Consider the following 13,114-nt stretch of genomic DNA (forward strand, 5'->3'; position numbering starts at 1 on the left):
TCACTCATTGGAGGAAAGCAACAGTTTCCTAAGTGGGTGAAACCCAAAGGAAAGCTGCCGTCTTCCTCTTCCATCTTGTCAGTTGCTCTGGGCCCAGCAGGGGGAAAAGCCAAGCTAAAGGCTACTTCCTTCTGAAAGACATTGCCTCCTCCTCCAGATCTGAGATTATCCCTAAAGAAGGCATCCTCAAATCTATCAACCTCTCGCACAGGGGGAGGGAAGGTGGTCCTCCTGTGTGATTCTATTAAAACTCATGGATGGGTGGAGATGCTCTCTAGTCCAACAGCCTCCCTTCATGATGGGAACCCCAGGGGAGCAGACCAGACCAAGGACCCAGAGCAGCAGGGTCTCTGTCCCACTCATTTCTGACCCCTCGGTGCCTCACCCAGTGGCTCTCCCTGGGAATTCAGGAAATGTTAGCTGAATTATACTAGACCTGAGCCTTGTCATTCCCAGACAAGGGCTTTTAGTTCTAAACGACTTGTTCTCAAACTTGGCTGTATAAGAGTCACCTGGATCATTTTCAAAAATACTGATGCCTGGATCTCACCTCCAGATTCTGATAGAAATTGGTCTGGGGTGAGGCCTTGGCAGTGGGATTTTGAAAAATTCCCATGTGATTCCAACGTGCAGGCAGGATGGAGAACCACTATTCCACATCACAGTGCTCCACAGGGGTAAACAAGGAGCACCGTTGGTCTCTCATGGCATTATTTCCTGTCCGCCCAAATACAGCAGTGAGGGGCTGAGTCAGGAGAAAAATGGAGAAAGACCTTTAAGTCACTCTTGGAAATAAGCTGTCCATCCCCTACCCTTGAAAGACACAGAAAAGGACAAGGTTTGGAGATCAAGTTAAATGTCCAATTTATTTTTATAACTTGAAACCAGAACAAACTTGGTTTTGAACAAGCGTACAAATGAAATGGCAGACACATGCTGAACTGAACATTGTGACATTAAGGGAAAAAAGAGGCCCAAAATCTTGTACGGAGAATAAAAGGAACAATAAATATTTTACTAAGCCATATTGAAATGACCTCCTGTCATCTCAACATTTTATCCATAATAAAAAAAAAAAGTGCCTGTTTCTTAAACAGAGCACAAATACCAAGCAATAATAAATAGTTCCAAACTTGTAGTAAAAGACAGAACCTCCAAGTAAACAACAAAATCTCATACAATAAGTAATAGAAAAGGTAATAAAAATATTTCGCCTTGCCAGTACAAATGCAAACAACTTAACTCAATGTAACTTTGCTTCACAGAGCTGATACAAAGAGCACCAAAATCATGGGTTTGCCTGTGTTCCACAAAATCTTTGACTGTCACTTAGGACAGGGACGAAAGGCTGATTTCCCTACTCTTCTTCACATTTTTGCTTAGAGGAATTCAGCTTCCTCCTCCCCCCGTGAAAGACCCTCAAATGGCAAGTGGCAGGTTCCAATTTGGGGCAACTTTGAACCAAGTTGTGGCAACTTTGAACCAAGTTGTGGCAGTGTGGAAACCGGCAGGGTCAGCTGGGTCCCCCAGGCTCGGGGCCTCTCTCACTGGGTCATCTGCTTCAGTGTTGGCTTTTTAAACATGAAAGAGAAGCAAAATGCTCATTTCTCTGCAGTCGACAGAGACAAAATCTTTGTGCTTTAGGATGGCTTAGTCCTGGAATCGTGGTGACATTGCGGAAGCTGGTGAGAGCTGGCTAGCTTTTGTTAACTATAAGAGGATCGCCTTGGAGGCTCTAAAGGACCTTCCCAGGGCATCCGGAGGAAAGGACGGGCCCCTGGGTCTTCGGATCAAGCAGGTAGGAAACGGACATCTCAGCTTTATCTTCCACTTCCTCTCCCTTTCTTTCTACTTTGCAAAGGTAAATGGCAAGGAGCAAAGAGCATACTAAACAGAAAAGCGCCCAGAAGAAAGATTTCTGCATTTGGTAAAGAATTGCCCGACAGGATGCTTGGTTATACTTTCGTAACCTGAAATGGTTTCTTAGAGTTCCTGAAATAAAAAATGGCTTCCTGATATAGGTATTTTTTAAAAAACATATTATTCCCTCATCCAAAAAAACACCATTTTATTATCTTAAAGCTACTTGGCTTTACAAAAAAAAAAAAAAAAAAGGAGTGGGTGGACAGAGAGGGAGAAATAAATCGAATAAAAATGAAAAGAACAAATAAAGGACTGACAGAGGCGTAAGGATGGAGAGGAAACACAGAGGAAGGAAAGAGAAAGCTATGGAAAGGCACCGAATTCGTCCCAGGCCCTAGGCATTCGGAAACTTGACGGAATGTAGGTTTCGGAGAGAAAAGCAGCAACGCAGGTAAGAAAGACAACAGGCCAACACTCTCCAAGGGATAAAAGGTCCTGGTTGTGATGGGGACTCCTTCCTGAAATCCGATTTGCGCTGGCCCCAGCCACAGATCACGTCACCTGCGCCTAGCTGATACAGCAGGTCCCTTTATTACAATTTTTGTTTGCTTGTTTGTTTAATGCTTTCTCAAGGACTAAAGAAAGCTCAGCTTGCGTTTCTCTCTGCTCTGAAGGGCAGGGTGACGGCAGAGGAGGAAGATGCTCTGGGCTCTCCTCTACATCTGACATCTTTTACAGATGCCTCTTAAAGAAAGGGAGGGCTCTGTGAAATGGTACCTATACCTTGACAAACACTGATTTTTCCACTCAACACGAATAAAGAATTTCCCATCTGGTTTGCTGTGGCCACACCAGGGAGCCTTGATGCAAGGTTCAGGGCATTCAGAGTGAAGCCCTATTCGAACAGTCCTTTGTAGAGGCCAATTCCGACAAAAATATATACAACTAAAATGATTTGTGAACCAAAGCATTTAGCTACTTCCTTTTGTTTCTTTTCCTCAAAGGTTGTCAAACAACCCTTTTTTCTCCTGTACAATAGGACTTAACATACAAATTTTTTTTTGCAATATTTTATCCTGCCAAATTAAAAAAATATATTATGGCAGCCTGCTTGTTTTTGTTTTTTTTTTTTCTTTTTATTTCCAAATTCACTAACAAAAAGGTACATTAAATCCTTTTAAAAGGACAAGCTTACAGTTAAAAAATTACAAGCTCCAGTAAAAATACAGCAAGTGCCTACATCATATGAACCAACCAATATATCCATTCCAGAGAGAGGTGGGAGGAGAAAAATAAGTACAGATCAGAAATGTGGATTTTTTTTTTCTGCAAAGCATTAACAATTAAGCACTTTTTTTTCTACATACTTTTTCTACATGGTGTAGCAATCCCCTTTTAATCCCCAAATACAAGTTTCTATACATTTTTTTTTGAAATAAAAATTCAACACCCAAGGCAGAAAAAAATGTACTAAAACTCCGACTTTACAGTTACTGTGACAAGAACAAATTATTATAGACCCCACCATTTAAATTTTACTGCAACATTTTCAAGGAAAAGAAAAGGGTTTTTTTTTTTTTTCTTGTTTTGTCAAATGCCCAGGCATTCTCGATTATTACAAATACTGGTCCACTTTTACAGTAATCAAGAAATTTTCATATATATAATATATACTAAAACCCCGTCACCAAAAGAAAACAATATACACGCAGCCACTGCGGCATCTTTTTATAACCTATTAAGCAAACTCTGAAAAAAACGATCGCTCCAACACACATACACACAATTTTTTTTTTTTACCCTTGTATGTATCCAATACTGTAAACGTATTTTTAAGACAGAGTGCACTAAATTTAACGTTAGAAAAAAATTAGCCGTTGTTCCTGAATTGTTTTTGTTCTGTTTTTCATTCAACGATATCAACTTGTACCTTGTGTCACTTGAGTTTTAATTCAGCAGTAAATCACCTCCACTCCACATCTAAGCAGCGTTGTCCCACAGACAAAAGGGGCCGGGGATAATCCAGCTAATGGATATCCAAGGTTGTGCTGGGTTTATTTCTTCATTTGATTGGGTCTTATGGCATTTTCATGTCTTCAACCAGGATTTTTGAAAATTTATTTAAAGTAAATGTGGCTTTGTTTCTAAAGAAATGTACTTTTCTCGTTTTACTTTTTTTTAAAAAAAGTCTTTTCATTTCAAAAAAAAAAAGAAAGTTTTGCATTTGTCTCAAGAGACTCAAATAGGAAGATCAGTTTTCAAGGCACTCACATCAAATTGAATGGCAGTAGAAAAACTGTCCAATAAATTATTTTATTTTGTTCTTTATAGTGCCAGTATTGTGAATGCCACGCTTAGCAATACTGACACTCAATCTCAGCCATCCCTTACAGTTTAACCCACCTCTGGGCCAAAACGAAGATGACGCTGCAATTTCTTGTTTAGAAGCCATTTAATTTAAATGCAAACAAAAGCTTTAAAGTGCGGGTCAACAGAATTCAAATGTCTAATCTTAACAGTCCAATGTTTAGTACCTTCCAACCTAATGGGATAGAAAAAAAAAACAAAAAAGAAACCTGGGAAGTAGCGCTGGGCATCTTCGGATGGAACTCTTCCCGTTCTCCAGTAAAAGGGAACTGAAATTTGCAAGATCCTCCCCCCACTGCCCCCCCCCCGCCCCCCGTCCGTACAATGTCATCAGTGTGCATTACGTGAGAGAATAGTAACTTCCCTCAATTCACCATCAGTACACTTGTCTGCTTGGGAAACGATCAGTTGTCACTGGCAGCAATGTATGACTTAGGATTTCTGTGGTGGGGGTGATAGAGAGAGAGAGAGAAGCTGTCAAGCCAGAAGAAGCCTGAAAGAACACCACTGGTTTCTCTCCTTTCTGTGTCACTGCAGGCCACCACCATCTACCCCCAAAAGTACCCTCAGCCCATTTTATTTAGTCTAATCTACGGCAAATAGCAGAGATGGCATCCCAGGGCCCACCGACATTCCAAGAAAAGTACGGGATCTGCTGGGAATGCACAATTTTAGAATGCTCTTGGGCCACTTCCCTGGGGCAGCCCTCAAAAACTCCTGTTTCTCTGGCAGTGCTGAGTTTTCTGAGGGCCTCTCCCCACCACCACCACGCAAAGGTTTCCTTATGTATTGCAAAGCTGAAATCAACACAGAAAAGGCCTCTGCTACTCGGGACATCATCAGTGCTACATCTCCTTTCCGATTCTGAAACAAAGTGCTACAACTTTAAAGATTGTTATCCGCTGTTCATCCACCCCTCCCCCAAAACAAAAACAAAAACGCATGCCACTTTTTATTTCAGGACAAAAAAAAAAAAGGAATAAAAAAGTAAACAACTTTAAAAGTCATTTAAGTGTTGGCTTCTTCACAAGAAATTACACATGCTTAGCTTAGATTTCAAAAAAGCAGCGCCCTCCCCCCCCCAAATTATAATTTAAAATATATGCTTCCCCTCTACATAGCTCGGGAGTCATCGCTCAGGCTACTACTGAGTTTTTTAAAAACAAACAAAAAAAAAAGAAAAAAACAAAAAACTGAAGAAGGGATGGATACCCAACAAAATCTCTTAAAGGAATTTCAACAGAAAGAATAATAATAAAAAGTACCTGCACATGCCAAAAAAATTACAAAACCCAATAAATACAGAAATTATTGCACAGTTAAAAGGCTCCACAATTTTTACTGCCTTAATCAACCCTCGGGTTTCCATAGGACTTCGCAGACACAGGTTAGGTTGGAGGGCCGCCTCCCCTGGGGCCCCGGGGGCTCGCGGGGGGTGCCGAGCGGCGGCGGCGACACGGAGGCAAGTGTCAGGTCAGCATTCTCTCGCTTGGCGACGGGGCTACTGTACAGGTGCGCGGGGGCCGCGCGCGCTTAGCTCCTCTCGGCCTGCTCGATTTTGACGTCGTTAGTCAGCAAGTGCTCGCCGTGCCACTTTTTCATGTGTTTCTCCAGGGTGCTGTAGACGCTGAAGGGCATCTGGCAGATGTCGCAGCGGTACACCTCCTTGCCGATCTGCCCGTGCGTCTTCATGTGGCGCGTGAGCTTGCTGCTCTGCGCGCATGCGTAGTTGCACAGCTCGCACTTGTAAGGCCGCTCGCCGGTGTGGCTCCGCCGGTGCACCGTCAGGTTGCTGCAGTTCTTGAACACCTTGCCGCAGTACTCGCACGTGTCGCTGCGCCGGCCCTCCTTGGAGCTCGGCCTCCCGGGGCCCGGGCCGCCCAGGTGCGGCGTGCTGCCCCCGCTGGCCGTGCCGCTGCGACCCGACAGCCCGCCGTCCAGCAGGTCCCCGGGCGGCGTGGAGAAGCGCAGGCTGCCGTTCTCGGACGAGTGCTCGGACGACGTGGCGAAGGGCGACTGGCGCGCGTCCGTGAAGCCCAGGAAGGGGTCCTTCATGAAGTGCCGCGACGCCGCGTATCCCACGAGCCACTGCGAGTACACGTTCTCGGACGGGATGAGCGCGGCGGGCGGCAGCTCCAGGTCCTTCTCCACCTTGATGCGCTTGGCCGCGCTGTTGAGCCCGGGGCTGGGCAGAGGCGCCGGCTTGCGCGGGAAGAGGCCCGGGAAGGGCTCGGCGCCCGGTGCAAAGCCGCCGCCGCGCCCGTTGACCGCGCCGCCCGGGCCCGCGTCGCCGCAGCCGCCCGCGTCGTCGTCGTCACCCGGGTCCCCGCCGCCCGCCGAGCGCTTCAGGAAGGCGCCGCGCTTCTGCTTGTCAGCCAGCAGCTCGCCGTAGGGAGGCAGCGCGCCCAGGCCCACGTTCTCCATGACCTTGCCCAGCACCAGCGCCTTCTCGTCGGCCAGCGCCTTGGCCGCGCCGCCCACGCCGCCGCCCGCGCCCGGCACCCCGGCCACGCCGCCGCCGCCGCCGCCGCCGCCGCCGTTCTCCCGGTTGCGGCTCAGCTCCGAGTCCATGCTGAAGCTCGACTCGGGCCGGCTCTCGTTCTCCAGCAGCAGCTCCTCCTCCTCGTCCTCCTCCTCCTCGTCTTCCTCCTCAGGCTCGTGGCCCAGCGACGGGTCGCTCTCGTGGTGGCGGAAGTCGCCGTCGGCCGCCTTGAGGCCCTCGCCGGCCAGCTCGCTGGTGCCGGGCTCCGGGGAGCTGGCGGCCGAGAGCCCGTCGTCGGAGCGGCCGGCCAGCGAGCCGGCCTTGTGCATGTGCGTCTTCATGTGGCGCTTGAGCTTGCTCGCCTGCGAGCACGCGTGGTCGCACAGCTGGCACTTGTAGGGCTTCTCGCCCGTGTGGCTGCGCCGGTGCACGATGAGATTGCTCTGGAACTTGAAGGTCTTGCCGCAGAACTCGCACGACTTGCTCTTGGCCGGCGGCTGGGGCGGCGGCGTGCCGCCGGGGGGCATGGGCGGCAGCGGCGGAGTGCTCAGGAACGGGGACTTGGGGCTGGGCTGGAAGGGGTTCAGGAGCCGGTGCATAGGGTTGCCGCGGCCCGGGGACACGGGCGGCGGCGTGGAGCTGTTGCCCGCCAGCTCGCGGAGCCGCCGCGAGAAGTCCATGGCAGGCGAGTCGATGGCCATGGGGTTCAGGCGCATGACTCGGTCGAAGGCACTGGGGTGCTGGGCGACGAGCCCCATCTCCTCGGCGCTGAGGCGGTGCGGGTCCAGGTGGTGGCGCGGCGGCGGGCTGAAGAGCGGCGGCGTGCCGGGCAGACGGCCCTCGCCGAAGCCCGGGTGGTCCCGCAGGATGGGGCCCGTCATGCGCAGCAGGTTGAAGGGGTTGCTGTCGCCCAGGAAATTCATGAGCGGGGACTGGGCCACGGCCTCGGGCCCGAGCGGCGGCGGGATGGTGAGCCGCGGTGTGAGCGAGCTGCTGGCCGGCCCGGGCTCCAGGTAGATGCGGAAGCCGTGCGTGTTCTGCGCGTGCTGCAGCAGGAACCACGCGCTGTTGAAGGGCTGCTTGCATGTTGTGCAAATGTAGCTGGAAGGCTCATCTTTACCTGGGGAGACACACGGACGGAAAGGCAGAGAAAGCGTGAGAAGCGGAGGACGGGGGCTCGCGCACCACGGGGCCACTGACCTGGAGGCGAGCCGGAGCCGAGTGTGTCCCGGGACCCGCGGCCCTTGAGGGCGGCAGCAGCGGGACGGCTTCTGAGCAGGCCCAGGCCTGCGACCCCCTGGCAGGTCCCCGGCAGAGGGGCTGAAGAAGCCTGCTCTGTGGGCTGCCGGCCCTGACAAAGCCCGGACCAGGCATGCGTCCTCAGCAAGTTACTGCAATTCGGTAGACATCCCTCTGTGGCCCTAAAATACGGTGTCCTTAAGCCCATCACCTCAGAAGCCAAAGGAGATGTGTTTGTGAGAATGCCTGATTCCAGTAATAGGAAGTATGGGAAGGCTGGACTGCATAAAAGATAGCAGGGCAGATTTCAGCCGTTCAGGGCTACCTTCACACTGGCCACGGTCTAGACCAGGGATCATGAAGGAAGGCACTACTGACATGTAGACCCTGATAATTCGCCTGGGGGCCGGGGGCCGCCGCCCTGTGCTTTGTAGGGTGTTCAGCAGCATCCCTGGCCTCTACCCACTAGAAGCCAGTAGCACTCCCTCCCCTCCCAATCATGAGGATCCAAAATCTCTCGAGGCATTGCCAAACCTCCCTGGGGGGCAAAACTGCCCCCTCCCCCCCCAGTCACTGACTAGACAATCTTTGATCCAAGAAAGTTCTAAGAAGCACAAATCAAACCAAATCGCCTTGCGAACAGGCTCCGGACGCACAGGCTCAGCGGCCATGGCTCACGGGCCCAGCCGCTCCGCAGCCTGTGGGATCCTCCCGGACCGGGGCACGAACCCACGTCCCCTGCATCGGCAGGCGGACTCTCAACCATTGGGCCACCAGGGAAGCCCGCCCGAACTTTTTAAGAGAAACGGCTGATACCTCTGCATCACTCGGGATTTTAACTACAGGAAATCCCAGGGTTTCACACACCAGGGTCCATGCAGAAAGCGCTGTCAGATTTAAACACGGATGTGTAGGAACAGAAGGATTCAGCATGTCATGAACATCACTACTGGGTGACAGCTGTCCCCCACCATTGCTCTCCTGGCCACACACACACACACACACACACACACACACACACACACCTAACCACAGTGTGGAATCTGGCCTCCAGAGACCCCTGGGGAGGGGGGGGGGTGAGGTCCTTTGCCAGAGACACTGAGTGAAAGAATGTCACATCTGACAGGACGGTCAGGATTAATGGTGGCAAGTGTGGATTTGTTACAAACTGGCTCTGGTGACATCGGGACCCAGTCTTAGTGGACGCTGGTGGCATGGAGCCAAAACGTCCCTGTCTTTGTCCATCATTAGGGTCATCACAAAATGGAGCCTGGACCTTCCAACCAGAACCTCTTTTGTGGCCAACGTCCTGAACCTGCGGGTGAAACTGGCTGCTTCTCCAGCCTGAACCTCTTCTCCTCATGCTTCACGTGAACAGGACAGGTGTGGGCGGGTCCTGCTTTCCAACATCAGATTTGCTCACTGGCCGGGAAAGGAAAAGGGAACACGACATCACAGCTGAGATCTTGAAATACCCTTTTGTTTTTTCAAACTTTCTTGTACCTGGAAGATTTTAACGCTGATAAAGCACGGTAGCCGCAAGCTCCCTGGTGGAGCCAAACGTGCATGTTAATTTCCATACCCCCGTATCAGGAAGGGGAGAGGGGAGTACACGGGGCGGGCTGGAGCAGACAATCCCCATCTCAGCCACTCCCTGGAAGATTAAGGACTTCTGAAGTCCCGTATAGAGATGTATTTTTTTGGTTTTCCAGCCACAAATTATGTTTCTTGGGGGCTTCACCCTTAGCAGTAAAATCCAAGTGGCTCTGGGACCAAACGTCCCGAGTTCCATACAGGTTAAACTTGACCTCTCCCAAGGTCCAAGGTCCAAGGGGCCTGGACCTCCCTGAGCCATGCAGCGTGTGCGGGCTGTCCGGGGGCAGGGGGGCAGGGTGGAGATTCTCCCAGACACGGAAGCAACTGGGCCAGATCACCCACCACTGGAAACCAAGACCTGCCTTCCAGGTCTGGTGGTCTATGGGCATCACTGCACGCTCGTGTGCAACAGGACATGTGTCTGTGTGTTTGGTAGTGAGGAGACCAAGAGGGGTGTGGGGGGCAGGGAGGACAAAAAGGAAAAAAGAATTCCGAAGGTCAGCTTCACCTCACTTTTAAAACACAGCTCCAGGAGAACTTCTGAGGCAATTTTCTTTCTCCAGGGTGTCTGGGTAACTTCCTCCTCCCAGTATGTCTGTGTAATTCAGTTCCCCATGCTGGAGCCCCTGGGGAGAATTTCCCCACCTGGAAACAGGGCCTTTCCTTCCCAAGGCCCTGGGCGGCCGTGGTCCTTGCTGCGGGAGCGGTAAGGCCACACGGACACCCCAGCCTTCCCGTCCTGCATGCCACCCCGCTATGACAGAGAGCACCAGCTTCTTGGAGGCACCATCTCCTGTCCTGGCTTATTAGTTAACGCGTGTGGGGAACAGAACTCTTCACCTCAGACAGCCTCACGGGAAAGCTGGCCAGAAGCCATGATATTTAGAGTCCTCCGCAAATCCTTTTCTGGAGCTAGGCAGAATAAACAAGTAGTAAATAAGAAGATAAAGGAAAAGTCCCTTTCTGACACAGGAGCTAATAACACGAATGAAGCACCACCTCCCGCAAGGTCATAGATCTTCCAATTAAAGCGCAGTCTGTACCCTTCACCTCCGCTCCAGCCACTCTCTTTAACCAAGCTACTGCACACAGCTGCTCTGGTTCCTCATGCTTTTAAGACGACGGGCCGCCACCCTTCCCCCAATCTCTTTTTTCATCATCTTCATTTCCTTGGGTCTCTCCAGAGCACTTCCTGTTTCTTCTTCTGATGGCCACACATTTTCTAGAAAGTTCTACTGCCCGTGAGGAGTGTGGGTATCGGAAGACGATGAAAAACTCTTAGGTAGGCCAGGAATGAAATGGCCAATTCAAAGATGAATATTTTTTAACTCAAACGGCAGCTGCTGAGAAGCATGTAGCTACATGTTCTCAGAGTTCAAATGTTTCCACTTTTTGTATTAAAAAAAAAAAAAAAAAGAGCAAAAGACACCGCTAGAACTCTAACTTGGAGCAACCGGGAGGAAGTTAACTGTCCGGAATTCACCATCAGGGGGAGAAAAGCTCTGTGTGTATCCCTTGAATAGGATTCCAGGGTCCCTCGTCAAGCCAGGGTAAGCCCTTTTCCCGCACCCCTGAACCCATCTGGTTCCCACACTTCTCTCCACACCACGGCAAGATTCACTGCAGGTGCCGGTCTTCCCAGGATCTGACAGCTTCCGATGTTTTTAAAATCTCCCAGCCCTCAAAGGCCCTCCCTAGACAATGCACTTTCCACTCTCCTTCGTAACTTTCTTTTTTAAATAAAATGTTCATTTCCATATTACCACTTCATGGTTATCTCTTACCTAGAAGTAGCCTTGAGCACTGGGGCTGCTCACTTTTGAGAACTGAACAATGTCAGGAAGCCTTTGAAGAGCCGCTCGGAACATTTTTCTGTTCAAAACCTCACTAAATATTTTAAAGCCCCAACACACACAGTCACCAATGGCTCATTTTTAAATGCAGTGGAAGACCCTCGGTGAGAGGGCTGCTTCGGACTCAGGGCTGTCCCCCCTCCTGGAGCTCAGGGCCACCTGCCCAGAGGTGAGCTGGAAGCTCTACCACGTGCCAACTTTGCTGGTGGCCAAGACAGGGTCCATGTCCCGACACGCTGCCACTGTGGCTGCTGACATTCCAACTGAGAGGTCGACGCCTAGGTTATTTTTATTTTATTTTATTTTTTTGCGGTACGCGGGCCTCTCACTGCTGTGGCCTCTCCCGTTGCAGAGCACAGGCTCCGGACGCGCAGGCTCAGCGGCCATGGCTCCTGGGCCCAGCCACTCCGCGGCGCGTGGGATCTTCCCGGACCGGGGCACGAACCCGTGTCCCCTGCATCAGCAGGCGGACTCCCAACCACTGCGCCACCAGGGAAGCCCGATGCCTAGGTTATTTTGAAGCGACTTACCCAGCGACGCCAAACCTGGCCTACAGGCCTAGAAACGTCAGCTGCGTTTGGATCACTGCATCAGGCTTGGCGACTCAGAACCCAGGGCCCGTGTCTTGTTTGCTTGCTTCCTTCCTTCTTCCTTCCTCAGACATTTTTGGTATCCACTGGCAGAAACCCACACTGGGTCTTCTTTTGCTCTCCTGGCTTTCAAGGGAGGCCCTGTATTTTTCTCAAATTCAAAACCCTCCCTGTGATCTCTGTTGAAGAGAACCCTGGACAGCAGCGTGAGTTCATACCTCCGCCTTGACATTCCCAGCAGAGTGATGTTGATCAAGTTACTTAACCTCTCTGAGCCTCTGTTTCCTCATCAGTAGAGTGGGAATAACATATCTGCTTCCAAAGAGGGCCGGGGGAGCAAATGAGATCGCGCATGTGGACACACCCTACAAAATTCACACATCACTACGCACATGTTATGGTTGGGCTTTGCGTGTTTTGTTTTTTATTATCCATCTTGTACCTGGTAGTGGATGCTTCAGGGATGCCTTTCAGTCTAACTCTGGCAGTGATAAAACCCTGGAGGAATTTTCTTTTCTTTTTTATTTTTTAACATCTTTATTGGTGTATAATTGCTTTACAATGCTGTGTTAGTTTCTGCTGTATAACAAAGTGAATCAGCTATACATATACATATATCCCCATATCTCCTCCCTCTTGCGTCTCCCTCCCTCCCACCCTCCCTATCCCACCCCTCTAGGTGGTCACAAAGCACCAAGCTGATCTCCCTGTCCTATGAGGCTGCTTCCCACTAGCTGTCTGTTTTACGTTTGGTAGTGTATATATGTCCATGCCACTCTCTCACTTTCTCACAGCTTACCCTTCCCCCTCCCCGTGTCCTCAAGTCCGTTCTCTACATCTGCATCTTTATTCCTGTCCTGCCCCTAGGTTCTTCAGAAACTTTTTTTTTTTTTTAGATTCCATATATATGTGTTAGCATACAGTATTTGTTTTTCTCTTTCTGACTTACTTCACTCTGTGTGACAGTCTCTAGGTCCATCCACCTCACTGCAAATAACTCAATTTCGTTTCTTTTTATGGCTGAGTAATACTCCATTGTGTATATGTGCCACATCTTCTTTATCCATTCATCTGTCGATGGACACTTAGGTTGCTTCCATGTCCTGGCTATTGTAAACAGAGCT

At 50.3% G+C, this 13,114-nt stretch overlaps 1 protein-coding gene across 10 annotated transcripts in view; it reads right to left on the reverse strand.

Moving 5' to 3' along the window:
* Positions 1-847: 847 nt before the first annotated feature.
* The window catches only part of BCL11B (BCL11 transcription factor B), a 97,200-nt gene continuing 84,933 nt past the window's right edge, over positions 848-13,114 (reverse strand). For all 10 annotated transcript variants that reach the window (XM_022576132.2, XM_089908189.1, XM_089908188.1 and 7 more), the window contains one exon: positions 848-7,832. In XM_022576132.2, the coding sequence (XP_022431840.1) occupies positions 5,764-7,832 (2,069 nt within the window). In that variant the 3' untranslated portion in view covers positions 848-5,763. The remainder of the gene's footprint in view (positions 7,833-13,114) is intronic.

This window comes from Delphinapterus leucas, chromosome 2, assembly GCF_059928025.1.
Source record: "Delphinapterus leucas isolate spDelLeu-1000000601 "Yukka" chromosome 2, BTC_Dleu_Yukka2, whole genome shotgun sequence".
Lineage (NCBI taxonomy): Eukaryota > Metazoa > Chordata > Mammalia > Artiodactyla > Monodontidae > Delphinapterus > Delphinapterus leucas.